The sequence below is a fragment of the Vicugna pacos genome, chromosome 34, assembly GCF_048564905.1.
Source record: "Vicugna pacos chromosome 34, VicPac4, whole genome shotgun sequence".
Lineage (NCBI taxonomy): Eukaryota > Metazoa > Chordata > Mammalia > Artiodactyla > Camelidae > Vicugna > Vicugna pacos.
Genome location: NC_133020.1, coordinates 754793 through 771544, shown reverse-complemented (window position 1 = coordinate 771544; position 16752 = coordinate 754793). Strand labels below are relative to the sequence as shown.

At 43.0% G+C, this 16752-nt stretch overlaps 2 protein-coding genes across 23 annotated transcripts in view; one reads left to right on the top strand and one right to left on the bottom strand.

Moving 5' to 3' along the window:
* LOC140691266 (phosphatidylinositol 3,4,5-trisphosphate-dependent Rac exchanger 1 protein-like) overlaps window positions 1–9899 on the bottom strand; it is a 70814-nt gene extending 60915 nt beyond the window's left edge. For all 4 annotated transcript variants that reach the window (XM_072954356.1, XM_072954357.1, XM_072954354.1 and 1 more), the window contains exons 1-3: window positions 9732–9899; window positions 4251–4322; window positions 2302–2374 (exon numbers count right to left, since the gene is read on the bottom strand). The gene's annotated coding sequence lies outside the window, so the exon portion shown is untranslated. The remainder of the gene's footprint in view (window positions 1–2301; window positions 2375–4250; window positions 4323–9731) is intronic.
* Window positions 9783–16752, top strand: part of LOC140685459 (uncharacterized) — a 181769-nt gene continuing 174799 nt past the window's right edge. For 16 of the 19 annotated variants that reach the window (XM_072954338.1, XM_072954341.1, XM_072954340.1 and 13 more), the window contains exons 1-2: window positions 9783–11250; window positions 13809–13890. In XM_072954338.1, coding sequence (XP_072810439.1) covers window positions 9789–11250; window positions 13809–13890 — 1544 coding nt within the window. In that variant the 5' untranslated portion in view covers window positions 9783–9788. The remainder of the gene's footprint in view (window positions 11251–13808; window positions 13891–16752) is intronic. The other 3 variants (XM_072954351.1, XM_072954352.1, XM_072954350.1) reach the window with 2 other exon arrangements.

Sequence of the window (16752 nt, the reverse complement as noted above, 5' to 3'; positions counted from 1 at the left end):
TGTTACGGTGGCTTTTGGACACACCGCTCTAACGTGCCTCCTTGTCGGCGATCTGTGGTTCCTGTCGTATAATCTGTACCGGAGGCTTTGACGGGACACATTCAGACTTATACAAAGCATGGATGAGCCTTAGGGAAGAGTTAGTCGTGTGCAGTTTTTACATCAACGAGTCATGATCTTTCAGTCCCTCAGGCCGGTCTTCAGAGACTAAGAGCTCAGACCACTCACCATTAGTTGGAGCAGCACCCACGAGACCCTGGATGCTCTTAGGGGGTGATGAAGGGAGGCTGCTCAGGTGACAGCCTCGCAGGGCTGCACCCAGGACACCAAAGAAACCCTCTCTGGCCTTCTGACACACGCAGAAGTAATTAACTCCCATTTCACTGTCACCTACCCCTACAGTTGTCCCACTCTCAGCTCCGCAAGACGCTGAATGCCATTTGCGAAAAACAAACTACATCTCCTGCAGACAGGCCTATCTCATATCTGTGGAGCCCCTTACCTCTGGGGGCCACCCTGGTACCCAGGCAGCACACGGCACGACTGGTTAAGACTAAGACTGCGAGACTGTTAACGCCCAGACTGCACCAACATAAAAGCATGCAGAGTAACTCACTTTCTCCACTCAAGTTCCCCCTATAAACAAGACCATTAGGATTGAAGACTTCGGGTCTATGGGGAAGGAATCGCAGGTGAGACATAAAATCATACCCCGAGACAGACATCCACGTTCTGAACCCCACCCTGGGAGGTTGCAGAGCCCCTCAGGGCCCCTCCTGTTTCAGGATTCGAGGACGCTTGTGGGCCATACAGCAGGCACCCCAGTACCCCTGACCACCCCGTGTCTTGAAGCCGGGCCTCCCAGACCACCTGGTCCCTGCTCTCACAGGAGGACACACGATCCCAGCGGTCAGCTCCTCACAGAGGCTGACCCTGATACATGGCACATCCTAGGACTCTCATCATAGAGACAGATGGACGGACGGAGCACAGTGGTAACGGAAGGACACGCCTGCTCTGTCCTCAAATAAAGAACCCACCGATGTGACATTTCCCTATGAGCTACTTCAAACTGGCATTTGAATCCTGAAATGAGTTGTTTTCTTCACTTCAATATACGCTGTAGACTATTGTTTACTCTTCCTAAGCCTTTCCTTTTCACTGTCTTTTGTAAGTGGACTGCTTATAACGTCAAAGGTAAGGCCAGGGGAAGAGTCCTAACCTGGAGGTGGGAGTTGGGCATTCTAGGGCCAATGAGTCAGGGCAGAGTCAGGGCAGAGTCAGGAGCGCGGGGACAGAACACGGAACGATCCCTCTGAGAACAGTTCAGTCGGCCGGATGGGCATCTGGAGACAGCGCGGTACGTAAATGTCCTACACAGGGAATGTAAAAGCCACTCCTGGGAGCTCCCTCTAACGCAAGCGCGTCTGGACAGACCTTCAATTGAGGTCTCTCTCCGGGACACGCGCTGACATCTGCAGGTCTGAGTGCCTGTGCACCCCCTCATCCAGGGTGGAACGTGCCTGACAGGGCTGGCACCTGGTCCTCCCATCGCCCTCCTCCACCGCCATGTCCAGAGCTGCCAGCAGGGGTCCTGGTCACTGTCCTAGCTCTCCTACAAACTTAATTCTTAGGCTGCTGGCCCCCAGCCCAAACAGATAGGATGGCTCCCTCTGAAGGCCTCTTCTCTCCTGGCTCAATCAGAGCACGTAAACGTGATGGAAATTCAAGACGTGTCCATGGTGGCCCCTGAGCTGAAGATGGCCCCTCCACGGCAACAGCAGGTACCGAAGCTTTAAACCCTGGTTTAGGTCTGAGGGCCGGGGTGTGAGGCTGGGGGACCTGGGTTGTGAGCCCATGCAGGGGAGCGGCACCAAAGGCAGTGACGGAGAGAACACCGGGAGGCTCTGAGCCAGCATTCACGCTAACACTGGGCAGCGACCCGACTCAGCAGCCTGGCCCTTCCCCTCCTTTCCCGGAAGCTGGCGCTGACTACGGACGCCCCATCCCTGGGCCCGCATCTTCAGCGTGGCCCCAGCAGCCCTTCTTCTGCCCTCGCCACACGGGGCAGCGATGCCCTCTGCAGCCGAGGCCCCAAAACGAACCGGGAACAGTGGAGCAGAACCGCCTGGGCCTCCCCGCACCAGCTCTCTGCTCCGCTCTCCAGCACCTCTCCAGTTACTGGCCGAAGCCGCGGGCTTACTAACCGGATGAGGCCGCTGACTGATGACCTATGACAAGACCTGCTCAGAAGCCACTTCTAAACAGAACCACACTCTGCAGGTGGATGTCATCCCCTACCTGATGATCGGCGTTGTCAAACAGTTCAGCAACGGGGGTGTGGCTTCTTTCCACCACCTGCTGATGGCACAGTCTGAGACAGAGTGAGAAAAGGGGGCGTGTTAGCAGAGCAAACCGTGAGCCAGAAGCCCCTTCCCTCCTTCCCAACACACACACACACACACACACACACACACACACCCACCCACCCACCCACCCAGTGATGAATGCTAATGAATGCTTAATAAAATACTGTCCAGGGGTGGGTAGGAAAGCTTTCATTATGGAGTTTCACAGTTTACCTGGTGTAGTTATTCTCAACATGACTTAACTTCAGCGTCACAGAGCTGGGAAGAGAGATGCACCACTGACCATCCCAAGCTAGTAGAAGCCAGTTCCAGGGCACCCCATCCCCTTTCATATGAATATGTGCACAAAATCCAAGTGCACCCTGACTAAAACCCTGAACTCTCACTCCAAATGAACAAACAAAACCACACTAGACATTGCCAGAACATATTTCAGAACATACAATATACACTAAACACACCCATACAACTGCTACCTGAAACCCAAACAGACATAGAAACCACCTCTTACTGCCTTGTTTCTTATACAAATCCATACCCACCTTGAATGTGCTCAAATATAAACCCATGCACACTACACATATGTGCACAACAAATACTCTATAGACACACAGGCCCTAAAAACTCACCAAGTGTACAACTGACTCAGGAACCAACCCCCAAAATACTGACACACAATCCCAAAGTCCTAAAATACATATATTTCAAAATTCCTCACCACACAAACCACACAGCCTCTGTTTGCAAATACACACACGAAACATCTCCAGTCTCTCAGAATACACACCCATAAGCCCCATAAACCTAAATACAGTCACAAACAACTCACATTACTAAATGTACGAAAGACTACCTCACAAATATTGAAAACACAGACAAGCAATTCCACCAGGTTCTTCAACCATTTCATTCCAGAAGTAACACAAAGAGAATCCCTGAATGCTTTAATACACACAAAATCCTTATGCACACACTCACAAACTATCCATCAATATACACCCATCACTTGTCACCTTCTCTGCGGTACTTGCCACCCCTTTGCTGTGGTTTTTAGCTGTGCTCATTAACCTCTCATACAAAAGAGGCACAGTAATAAATAATGTTCGTACATAACAAGTTAACTGCAATAAATAAGGTTCCTCTAAGGAATTCACAGGCATCTTTAATCAAATTGAAAGCTCATGGTAGTGTGGTTAATATGAAAAGAAAAAAAAAACCTCTCCCAATCACAAAAAAGTCCTCAACAGGTAAGGCCTTTCCCTATATATGAAAAATCAAAACTTAACTATATATATTTTTAACTAGATTATACTCCTGGGATTAGAACTCTTAAAAAAAGAACCAAAACCTAAAGTCTTAGATGAAAACAAAAGACCAGAATCTAGATAAATGGTAAAAACATCAAATAAAAAAAAGTCTAAGCAATGCTAAAAATTGAGAATATCTTCAACATAAAATTACTTTAAATGATCCCAAGGCCTATATTTAAGGCCTATATTTAAGGCCTAGTGAAGGAACAACATATATTAATATGACCATTGCTAAAAAGTTAAAATGTGAATTTGTTAAAAATAAATCCCTTTAAAATGATCTTTTTGCCCTTTTTGTTTGAGCTGGTAGACAGGTCAAGTTTTAGAATAATTTAAGCTACTATAGTTCTTCAAAATACAGCCAGATACCTCAACTAAAATAAAGCCAGAGTGCTAATTTAGACCCTGTCCTTAGCATTTGTAAGTATAAAAAGAGCATACTTGTAGGTGCTAATGCAAGGAGTCTTGAGGTGAGTACAGAACATTGTCCTAGGGAAAACTGAATTTTCCTGGCTTTGTGCAAAATGAGTTGTTGTATATATTATCCATCCACCCAAATATTACAGATTACCTTGCACACAGTAGCAAACTGTTGGTTATTTCCTGCTCCAACTACAAGATATCCATCCTGGGTTTTAAAAGCCTAAAATAAATAAAGACATGCATAAATATGTAATACCTTAAAAATTGGCTTTAATTTCTCACACTTTTATATAAAAAGCCTGTTCTAAAGTAATGTTATTAATTAAATCAATATCAACTAATTAGTATCTTTTTCTCTTATATTTGCATAGTTGCCATTTCAGGTTTTCAAAGCACTTACTGCCTCTTCCACTAACTGTTATAAAACTGGAGGCAGGGTGAAAAAAGAATGACTTAGAAAAATAAAGAGAATACTAAAGTTTTATTACAACCTGTAACATGAAATTCTATATTCATTATAGTATGGATTAATGTTGGATTTTCCCAAAGCTTTGTGATTTATTTGCTTCCAGTTTTTCTTGCAGGGCAAAGAGAAAGATGGTACATTGTTTTCTACAAAGTGTAAGAAAAAATAGACGGGAAAAAGGAAGGATAGAAGGGAGGGAGGAGAGAGGGAGAAAAGAAAAGAGAGTGGGAGGGAGGGAAGATGAGTAACGGAGTGATATTTTGTCCTTGAAAATCTCACATATAAACTTTTGGATACTTTTCACTTTCTAGTAAGTGAAAAATGGCACATCTGGATCGCTGGACCTCATGTGGCTTTATGTACCTGAAAATGTCTGTTCCTTTTAGGAGACATGTTCATTTGGGCACCCACAGATGTACAAGAAAGTGATGCTTCTACTTGCCATAGTCCTAGCCCCTCTGGAGTAGTTTTCAGCACTCCCCTCTCCACATCTGATTAGAATAATGGTGGAAGGAACAAAACTTGACCCTCAGAAGACCTAATTCCCACTTTCTTTAAGTAAATGAGTTCCTTTAGTCTCCTTTCATTTTGTGTAAAAATTCTTCTGTATCTTCACCTACTTTTTCTCCACTTAACTCCTGCCTCTGAGAATGACAACATCTATCTTCCTTGGCAGGGTTTACTCCTAAGCTAATGACCTTAGTACTGCCTTCACTCACACCCTTCAGAACGCTGCTCAATCACCTCATCTCTTCATTTCCACTGGATCCTTTTCTTCTGCCTACATATAAGCTCATTCCTACACCAAAAATATTAACAGAAACAAAATAAGATTTACATCAATCCTGACACTCCTCTTAAGTGATCTTGAAATTTTCTTCCTTCATTCAGTCTCTAAATAGTATAAAATTCTTCATCAAGTACTATATATCAATGTGCTTTGTTAACAGGATTCCCTTCCTATCACCACACTGAAACTATTCTTTCTTGACCCTTCTGTATTATTTGGTACTGTTAACCATCGCCTCCTTCAGGAAATTGTCTTATCTCTAGGCTCCGTCTGGGTTCATCTCCAATCTCTATGACATGTTTTCCACATGTCCCTTTTACAGGATTATCTTCTCCTAGCCTTCAGCATTACTTAAGCATCTGTATTTGGTCTTTTACTTACTTCACTTGCTTCTTATGTTAGCCACCAGCCACATGTGAGTATTAAATTTAAATTTCATTAAATAAAATGAAAGTAGCCAGTCACGAAAGACTACAAATTGTGGTTCTCTTTATATGGAATATCCAAAATAGGCAAAACCATGGAGACAGAAAGATTAGTGCCTGCCTAGGGCTGTGTGGAAGGTGGGACATCTGGAGTGACTGCACGAGCACTGGCTTTTTTGTTGGGGCAATGAAAATGTTCTGAAATTGATTGTGGTAATGGCTGCACAACTCTGTGGATGCAGTAAAAACCATTGTGTTGTACAGTTTTAATGGATGAATTGTATAGTATGTGAATTATATCTCAACAAAGCTGTTATTAAAAAAAATTAAATTAACAGTTCAGTTCCGCTAGCTACATGTTAAGCATTCAATAGCCACACGTGGGTAGAGTCTGCCACGTGAGGGAGTCCAGATGGGGAACATTTCCATCTCCACAGACAGTTGTATTGTACAGGGCTAGTATACTGGACTTGGTAAATTGTACTTTTCCTTTTATTCTTCCTACTACGTGGCATCTGAAGAATGTGAAGCAATTAATAAATGGTTGTAAGATGTTAATAAATCACTCAAATGATTGCATCCGTATAATAGAGTAGAGGTTAAAATGGATGGATCTCAAGCAAAACACTATAACAGGGTTTTATTCTATTTACATTTTTGCTTGATTTGGAAATTAATGCCACTAAGATATTACATAAACTATTTTAAATGTTTATATTCCCTTATTCACCAGGCAAAAGCAAAATTAGTGTTATACATAATGCATCAGTATTTCTCAAACTACAGAAAGGGAATGTGCAACAAAGCTGTGAGTGAGGGACACAGATTCTGAGCAGAGATGTCTCAACAAACCATTGATAATTATGAAGTTACAAGTTGTTTGCTTGCTTTTTTGTCCGGGAAGCGTGAGTTGGGGAGTAGAAAAGTAATGTGAAGTAATAACGTGTGTTGCCAAGGATAACATGAAGAACGATTTTCAAAATTTTGGATCAGTGACACATTCAACAAATTTATGTTTTTGGGGGTGTTCATTTCCTTTTAATTAATAAAGAAATGCCTGCTTCTTCCTTCAGCCTGAACCATGAGATGAAATATACATTTCACCGATATAAATTTGTTTTTTAATTTTGAGCAGAGATAACTAATGATCATAGGAAAGTACATACTGAATAATAGCTCAGCCACCAGAATATAATTAGACTAAGGCTCTCCAAACAGATTTGTTAAGATGAAGGTAAGATTATGCGCTCTTTAAACTATTACTTATCCCTGTTATTATTGCTACGGTGTTTATTTAATAAATATATTTAAATACGAATTTTTTAAGTACTACATTTTGCTGTAAACTTAATGTTTTTATCCACACACAGCCCCCCCCAAATTCATATGTTGAAATCCTAACCCTCAATGTGAAGGTATCAGGAGCAAGAATAACCCTTCTCTGAACCAGGAAGTGGGCCCTCACCAGACATTAAACCTACTGTACCTTGATCTTAGACTTCCCAGCCTTGAGAACTGCAAGGAATAGATGTCTGCAGTTTTAGCCACTCAGTCTATGATATTCTGTTATAGCATCCCAAATGGACTAAGAAATTGGTGCTGAGAGGTGGGGAATTGCTGTAACAAATACCTAAAAAAGGGGCAGAAGCTTTAGCACTGGGCAATGGGTAACGCCTGGGTTTTGAAATGCATGTTAGAAAAAGTCCACTGCTGTCATTGGACCCGCAGGGGCAATTCTGTTGAAAGCTCAGAAAGAAAAGAGAGTTGTAGAGTAAGCCTCAATATTCTCAGAGAATACCTAAGTAATCTTGAACAGAATGTTGGTAGAAATATGAGTGGTAAAAGTCATTTTGATGAGGTCACAGACAGAAATGAAGAACATGTGATTGGAAACTGAAGGAAAGGTGTTCTATCCTTGTTACAAAGTGGCAGGAAACTTAGCTGAATTGTGTTCATGTTCTAGTGTTTTGTGGAAAGTAGAACTTGTAAGTGATGAAATTAAGCTATTTCTAAGCAAAATGTTTAAGGTGCGACTTGGCTTCTCCTGACTATGGTACAATGTGAAAAAAAGAGAAACAACTTAAAGACAAGCAAAAAGGAAGCAGAAATTAAAGACCTGGAATATTCTCAGCTTATCCATATTATAAAAAATGAGAAAGCATGGTCAGAAAAAAAAAAACAAAAAAACACTAAGTGTACATCAAAGTGACCGTGTGATAAGGAGATGTCCTTCAGTAGGTGAATGGGTAAATGCACTATTATACATCCAGAAAATGGAATATTATTTAGTGCTAAAAAGAAATAAGGTATCAAACCATGAAAAGACATGAAAGAACTTTAGATGCAAACTATTAAGAAGCCAATCTGAAAAGGCGACATCCTGTGTGATTCCCAACTGTACGACAATCTGGAAAAGGCAAAACTATGGACACAGCAAAAAGATATCAGTGGTTATCAGAGGCTGAGGGGAGGCAGAGATGAGCAGGCAGAGCACAGAGGACTTTCAGGGCAGTGAAAATGCTCTGTATGATATTATAATGGTGGATAAATGTCATTACACATTTGTCCAAGTCCACAGAATGGACACCACCAAGGGCGAACCCGAAAGTAAACTATGGATTTGGGGTGATTATCACATGTCAATGTAGGTGGTATATCAATTGTACATGTGGAGTCAGGGCATGTGTAGGGGAGGAAGTATATGGAAAAATCTCTATGCCTACTGTTCAATTTAGAACTTAAAACTGCTCTAAACAATTAATTTTTAAAAAAGGAGAGTGAGACGCATCTTTGTGGTGATAACACTGTTCTGTATCTCAGTCATGTCTGTGCCAGCTTCCTGGTTTTGATACTATACTGTAGTTTTGCAAGATGTTACCAATGGGGCAAACTGGATTAAGGGTAACACAGGCACCATGTCTATTCTTTCTTAAATATACACGTGAATCTATAATTATCTCAAAAATGTTCTTCGTTAATTTTTTTTAAAAGGTGGTGGTACATTAGGGATTCTTAAAGTTTTTCAAAAGAATAAGTTATACTTACTACTTTTAAGCTAATGGTTTATAATTACGGCTTTTATAATATAATGACTCACCAACTTTCTTTCCATGTAAATAAATCACCTCAGAATTCATAAAGTGACAAGTATTGAAATAGTCACTAGGTAAATTTTAAACTCCTTAAATTACATACATAAATTGGAAAAATGTCTCAAGGTTGAATTACTGGGCCACAAATATAACTGACGAAATAAACGATGGAGGAAAGTGTTGCTATTTTGATATAAATATTTCATTCCACGATATTTTTCAGATGAGAGCCAAGAAAATGCATTATAATTTCAAAATTATAGCTAATTTCATTTTTCTTTGTATATATGTACATTTTTATCACTTTATATTAAACTTTAAAAGAAGAAAATATCCTAAAGTTTAATTAAGAGTTTTAAACCACAGGAATTTACTAATTTATATCTGTGAACAGTGATAAACATTTGGTAGGAAAAATACATATAATTCTTTGAGTTCAATGTGCAAGGGGCATAACTTTACTAATAAAAATAATTTTAATGGTGTTTAATTTTTAATGTAATTCTTATGATATGTTTACATAAGTATAAATTGGTTCATCTTATTTACATTTCTTGGCCATGATACTGCTTTTAATATGTTTAGGAGATCATTAAAAAGAATTTGTCAAACCACGTGGTTTCTGCATGATTGGCATTAAAGCTTTTCCTGCTGGTATTTAATGAGAGCTTTGGATCAAATGTGTCAGAAGTACCTTCTAATTAAACAGCAAAAAATAAGAGTCTGTAGCAAAATGAACTTTGTTAAGACTTAAGATTTTGCTTTCCAAAGAGTTATCTGAGAACGTATATAACTTAGTGACGGTACTTCTAGTGCAAAGTAGAAAGGAACCCAGAACAGAAAAGCAGCTTCTTACCTCCGCAGGCTCAGCGCATCCTCCCCCACAGGCCGTCTGAGTTTCGGCTCCTTTGAAATGTCGGCGCCTTCCCCTCCGGGCTCCTCCTGCGTGCTGTTTCCTCACAGAAAGAAAGTACATTTTCTCCCCAGTCCTTCACGACATTTCCTTAAAGCCGTAATAGGGTCACAGTACTCTGCTGAGACGTTTTTCAAAGGGAAGCGGTTCCTGTCCGCTTCGGCCCTCCACACTGCGGGGACGGATTCTCCTCAACTCCGCCCGGCGTCGCTCCCTCGGCAGGTGAGACGAAAATTTCCAGAAGCTGTGGCGGCGCGACTGCGCAGGCGCGATGGCGGGGGCGGGAGTCCGCGCGCATGCGCTCAGGCGGCCGCGGCCGCCGCTTACTCTGCCGCGGCCTCCGCTGCTGCCGCCGCCGCCGCCGCCGCTGCTTCCCTCGCCGCTGCCGCCGCCGCCGCTGCTTCCCTCGCCGCTGCCGCCGCCGCCGCTTCCTCTGCCGCGGGCGCCGCCGCTGCCGCCGCCGCTTCCCTCGCCGCTGCCGCTGCCGCCGCCGCTTCCCTCGCCGCGGCCGCCGCTTCCTCTGCCGCGGCCTCCGCTGCTGCCGCCGCCGCCGCCGCCGCTGCTTCCCTCGCCGCTGCCGCCGCCGCCGCTGCTTCCCTCGCCGCTGCCGCCGCCGCCGCTTCCTCTGCCGCGGGCGCCGCCGCTGCCGCCGCCGCTTCCCTCGCCGCTGCCGCTGCCGCCGCCGCTTCCCTCGCCGCGGCCGCCGCTTCCTCTGCCGCGGCCTCCGCTGCTGCCGCCGCCGCCGCCGCTGCTTCCCTCGCCGCTGCCGCCGCCGCCGCCGCTTCCTCTGCCGCGGCCGCGGGCGCCGCCGCTGCCGCCGCCGCTTCCCTCGCCACTGCCGCCGCCGCCGCCGCTGCTTCCCTCGCCGCTGCCGCCGCTTCCTCTGCCGCGGCCGCGGGCGCCGCCGCTGCCGCCGCCGCTTCCCTCGCCGCGGCCGCCGCTTCCTCTGCCGCGGCCTCCGCTGCTGCCGACGCCGCCGCCGCCGCTGCTTCCCTCGCCGCTGCCGCCGCCGCCGCTTCCTCTGCCGCGGCCGCGGGCGCCGCCGCTACCGCCGCCGCTTCCCTCGCCGCCGCCGCCGCTTCCCTCGCCGCGGCCTCCGCTGCTGCCTCCGCCGCTTCCCTCGCCGCTGCTGCCGCCGCCGCCGCTTCCTCTGCCGCGGCCGCCGCCGCTGCCGCTTCCCTCGCCGCTGCCGCCGCCGCTGCTTCCCTCGCCGCTGCCTCCGCCGCCGCCGCCGCCGCCGCTTCCCTCGCCGCTGCCGCCGCCGCCGCTTCCTCTGCCGCGGCCGCGGCCGCCGCCGCTGCTGCCGCCGCCGCCGCCGCTTCCCTCGCCGCTGCCGCCGCCGCCGGTTCCCCCGCCGCCGCCGCCGCCGCCGCCGCCGCCGCCGCTGCCCAAGCTGCCGCCATCCCGAGCTTTCGGCGCCAAATTCAGCGGGAGAACGGAGGTCGAATGTCGCACAGACAAGGTAGTCGTTGGTTTACATACATTACCTGATTTAATTACTCAACTGAGGAAGAAAGTATTTTCTTGTGGGTCTATGTATTCTCAAATTCTTGGGGCAATTTAAAAAAAATGACAGACTATTTCTCTGGTCTTCATCTAGTTCCAATAGTAGAATTAGATGGACTTCTATTTATTTATTCATTCGTTTAACAAGTGTGATTTAGTGAGGACCTATTTCAAATATGCATTTTAAAAGATACTTATGATTTGGGAAATGGAAGTGCTTCCTTATTTCTGGTCTGGTTCCCTAAATAGACTTGGTAACATTAACCAAAAAAGGGAGTATAAGAAGGAGATTAAGATTATAAAGGAATATATTATTGTTTTTTCTTTGATTTAATATCAGATTTATAACAAGTTGCTCAATGTCTGAGGAAGTATAATGAATTAAATTTCTCCAGTTGGTTTAGAAGGCCTAATTATGTATTTTTCTTGACTTTGTTTCATAAATTTTTAATTATCAAAAGAATTATATATTTTCCTCCTCTTACTTGTAAATTACTGTGGTTTTGAATGAATCTGAAACCTCAAAATTAAAACCCACATACTACAGGTTAATATTTTGCCTGACCCTTGTCCAAATAAATTGAAGAATCTACCAAGAAAGATATTTTTCCCCACAGGTATTTTTGATTTGCTCTCTCATCTTACTTTATTTTAATTGGCATTATGAGATTCTAGACCTCAGTAAAAGTTTTATTCATTCTACTCAGACTTGAAATTTCTTTCAAATTTAACAAGATAGTACTTGGTGAAATCATTTAAAGGTTCTAGGTAATGTCTATAATATACAGTAGATTCACGTTAAACTAAATTTGTTTCTTTTTACTCATTCTGCTGTTAAAATCATTAAAGAAGACAATTTAGATGATATAAACAAATTTTATTTCACATTTCATGAAGTGGACTGTCTTATTGCGGAGAACTGCAAAATGGGTAGAAGGCAAGAAACTTTTATAGGATAAAGAATAAAGAGCAAGGAAGAGGAAAATAGAAAATATCTGATTGGCTGAGGCCACACAGTCAACTTTTAGGGTGAGAAGACCCAGAGGTCTAACCATATAAGGAAGTATTAACTAAATAAGACAAAGGATAACTTAGACTTAAAAAAAAAAAAACCAAATTTCTTTTTATAAAATGACACAATAGAGGTAATTGTAAAATACAGAATAAAGAAAAAGTCTACAAATGTTTCACAAATATATCTAGAATATACAGATACATTCAGCAATAATATCCAGACCTCAAAGTCATAGTGTTGAGTCGAGAGTAGGAAACAGAATAAGGCATCATTTAGCTAACTTAAAATATGTATAATTACAAAAGATATTTAAGAGAAAATTGTAAGGATTTCAAACACCTCAGTAAAAGTGAGTGGGATGAGAATGGAGAAAGGAAAGAAAGTCAAATGACACAAGGGACTGGATTTCCACAAATAGAAAAACAATGAGCTGTGAACCCAAAATGTGCTTAGCCCTGCCCTGCAAATTGAAGGAGGCCAAATGAAACAGTCAATCAAAACAATAAGACACCTTGGTGGGGGTTAATTAGAAAATAAAAATGTAAAATATTTTTTCAGAATTTTACTATGATTTCAACACTTTCTTTTTGCTTGAATTCATTTTGCTGCCTGTTCCTCTTCCACAGTTTTAATGCACCCTGAAGGCTAAGAGGGTTAATTCCATAACTAGAAATAATTTAGAGAGAATCATTGAAATATAAAAAGGAAAAATCCTGCATCACTCTGAGCATTTTTTATGGCAGTGTGAATTCTCTTCATTCAAAAAGCATCTTTTAATATTTTAATTAGGATATTGTGTTCTATGAAAGGAACATCTGATTTTAGGAATACAAATGAGAGTGCTATGAAACAAAGATGCAGAATTAAAAAGGTAGTATGCCGTTCAGCAAGCAGCAGTAAAGAGAAAGGATGTGGGGGAAGGATCAAGGAGATAACGTGATTTTTGAAGTGAAAATTGTATTAGCATTTTTCAAATTTAGCAGTTTGACAAGGCTAATGACAGTTGTAATACACTTTTAGTTTAAAATGCAATTATTATCTTTGGCTAATAAACAAGAAGTCAATCCAACAAGATGTGCTTATTAGCATTAACTAAAACTTACTCTGTATAGATTCCTGATAGCACCTCCTCCTCGCCAAGTAGGTGCGCAGGTTTCCATTCAGTTGCTGTCTGGGCTCCCTTTTTCTCCCCTTTCCCTTTTTTTTTTGCTGATTGCTACAAAACAAAGAAGACATTAGTTGCAGATTCAGCTATAAAATATAGCTGAATTTTAGTTTTCCCATTTTAAACACGAGGGAATTGAGCCTCTGAAAGGTTAACCAGTTGGCCAAGTGACAGAGCTGGGACTAAAATCCAGGTCTGCAGTGAAAGCTCACATTCTCAAGAACTGGACTGCACGGCCGTGGAACTGTAACATAGGACTTCCTCATTCCTAAAAGAGAATTTTGGACACATCTTCTTTAAAATTAAATTTGTGTTGTTTCTTTGTTTTTAACAGGAAAGGAAACCTGCCTAGAAGAAAAACTTCAAAAGAGCCATGATTTTCTCCCTCAATCAGGATGGGATGCATTGCTAGAAAGGTATTGTGTGAACTATTTTCTCAAGTTTAAAAAAAGGAAAAATAAGGTCAATGCTTGTCCCTAGCCCAGGCTACTTGCCAAGGCTGAGAATTTGGAATTAAACAAGCTACCCGTGCCTAGGCTCCACAGTCAGGCACTCCTTCCTACTGAGAACCTGTGGGTGTCGTAGACGTGATTGGGGATCGAGTTTGGCTAGCCCTGTCTCTTCCGTATGCATGACAACCAACCATAAATTCAACCAGTATTGTCAGATATCCCCTTAAACTTTCAGGAATCATGCGTTAAGATACTCTAGTGCACATTTAAGCTACGTTGAGTCATGATGCTGCCACCTGGATGTATAAGACTCAAACAGAACTCTCAATTCTAATGTTGTATCTAAAGCCCTTGGAAAAGACAACAATATGAACTGAAGAAACTCTAATTACAATCTCATCTTTGCAACTGATTTTCAGGTTAATTGTCCTAATCAATTTGAGGACAAGTTAGATTCATTCTGAAATAAGAATAATAATATCTGCATTAAAGACATTGTATAGTTGATGTGAGAATTTAAATCAAAATGATATAAAGTATAAGAATGTTCTTTGATTTAGTGACTAGCTATTAACCGCTCTAAGTTTTTTTATCTAGGAACTAGGAGTAATAAAAATGCTAACCTGCAGGGTTAAGTGAGATTGAAATGAGTCAAAAAATACATATATACATATATATAATGCTTCATAAACATTAGCATTCATTATATTAATATCTTACTGAAAAGGCTCATGGTTTCTCAGGATAATATAAAAAACAAAAAAACAAACCCAAAATCATGAGGAGCCATTCTTGGTTCTTCTGTTTCCTTTCTGACTGATAACTTGAGGCGCTTCCTTCAAGGCAGACCTTCAGTCTCACCACTCCTGTGTCTAACGCCCCCATGATTATCACCAGCTGCCCCTGCCTGCTCTCTCTCACCAAACTAGAGTTTACTCTCCCTACTGCTGTCAGAATGACCACTCGCTACTAAAAATTACTCAGTTGCTTATTTCTTCCCCAGGGGTAAATCCCAATTCTGTATTATGTCCTAACAATAGAAATCATACTAGTGTCTACCTGAGCATATTTTGAGTATTTTTCCAGCTTTTTTTGACATCCAATTGACATATAACGTTACACATATTAAGGTATGCAATATAGTGATTTTATATACGTATGTATTTGTGTATCTCAGTATGAGGGCCACATCCTGGACTATACCAGATACCCAGAAATAAACAGATTCCTCCTACTTCCGGAACCCCCACATCTATTTGGTCGACTAAAACAGGTGAATCTGCCTTCTGACTCATTCTCCTTTTCATCTTCACTACCATCGCCTTAGAATTTTCCTTGCTGGGGCCTTTGAGAAGTTTTCCTTTCCTCTGATCTTCTCGTTTCCCATTATGGTGCATTGTGCTGGCTGCCACGGTGTGTGATCTTTCTAGAACACAGATCTAATCATGCTATCCACCCCCTTTCTTAAAACTCTTCAGTGATTCATCAGAACTTTAGGGCAAAGTCATGCAAACTCTCCAGTTTCTGACTGCCGCCTGCCTGTCTAGCTTCAGGTTCTGTCACCTTCGCCTGCACCCCCATCCTCTCCGTAAACCAAATGCCTGGCAGGCTCAGGCCTCCATGCCTTTGTCACTCTGGCTCTCCATCCCCCCCCCCCCCCCCCCCCCGCTCAGCTCTTAGGCTGAAAATGACAGTTCTTCCTCAGACTGAGACAGGCTATTTCTTTCTGCACATGCTCCTTGTTCCCATTATACTCTGTCCCTGACTCCACTGTACCACTTGCTAGGCTGAGTTTACACAAAGTCCTATGCTAAGTAGGGACTGTGGACCTCGCTCATCTCTGTACTGACACTGTGCCCCACACATAGTCAGCGCTTGATAAGTCAAGGTCAAATGCATGGAGGAATAAGTAAACGAATGAACACATTACAGGGGAGCCAGCATCATTCTGCTATCCCCAGCATCATTCTCATTGAGGCTTCCTTCATATCAGTGTTTGATTGTGAGAAAATATGTTGTTGGAGAAACGATAACGTCATGATGGCAAGAATCTCCCAGAATACCTTTCAGGAGGATAGTGATAATGATTTTTTACTTGAGTGAAAGTTCAATTGTATACACAGGCCATAGGGCATTTTATAAGACTCTCATAGGGAAGGAAAGAGCAGGCAGATTTTATGGCTGAAATTTTCTGCTGTAAAAAAACAGCCGTCTGTTGGAGAGGAATTTGTAGCCAGTTGAGGCATGAATGAATCTTGGGGTGACCATGGCTCCAGTCCCAGACCTTGATCCTGTTCTGGATGGATGTCACTCAGGGAAGGTGGCTTTTCCATAAGCCTTGAATTTGGATGACATGTAGCAAACACCATAGGTTGGTAAATGGACAAATCTCCATAGTCCCTCTGAGTGTAAAGGGTCTTCCAACTACTTGACATATGATACTGAGTAAGTAGCACAAGCATTCTGCCCAGGTCTCTTGTTCTAGGGAGGGATGTGTGCAGGTGGCTTATCCTTTTGGCCACCCTCTGCCTCTGCAACATGACAGGGAACTCCACACATTCCTTTGCCTCTGCTGACACAGAAGAAGCTCCTCCTTGACATGTGGTGGGAATATATGGATTGCATTTCTAGAAGACACAGAATATTTGAATAGTAGGGTCAGCATTGTCAGACGCCTGGTTTAGCATTCGCCAGCAAGAAGCTTGACTTAAGTTTCCCTTTCCCAGTCAGGCAATTTACTTAATTCTTAAAATAAGTGATTCTAGAATTGTCTGGATGACTTAAGTGTCAATATTTGATAGGAAGCATTGCTCTGTATAGGAACAG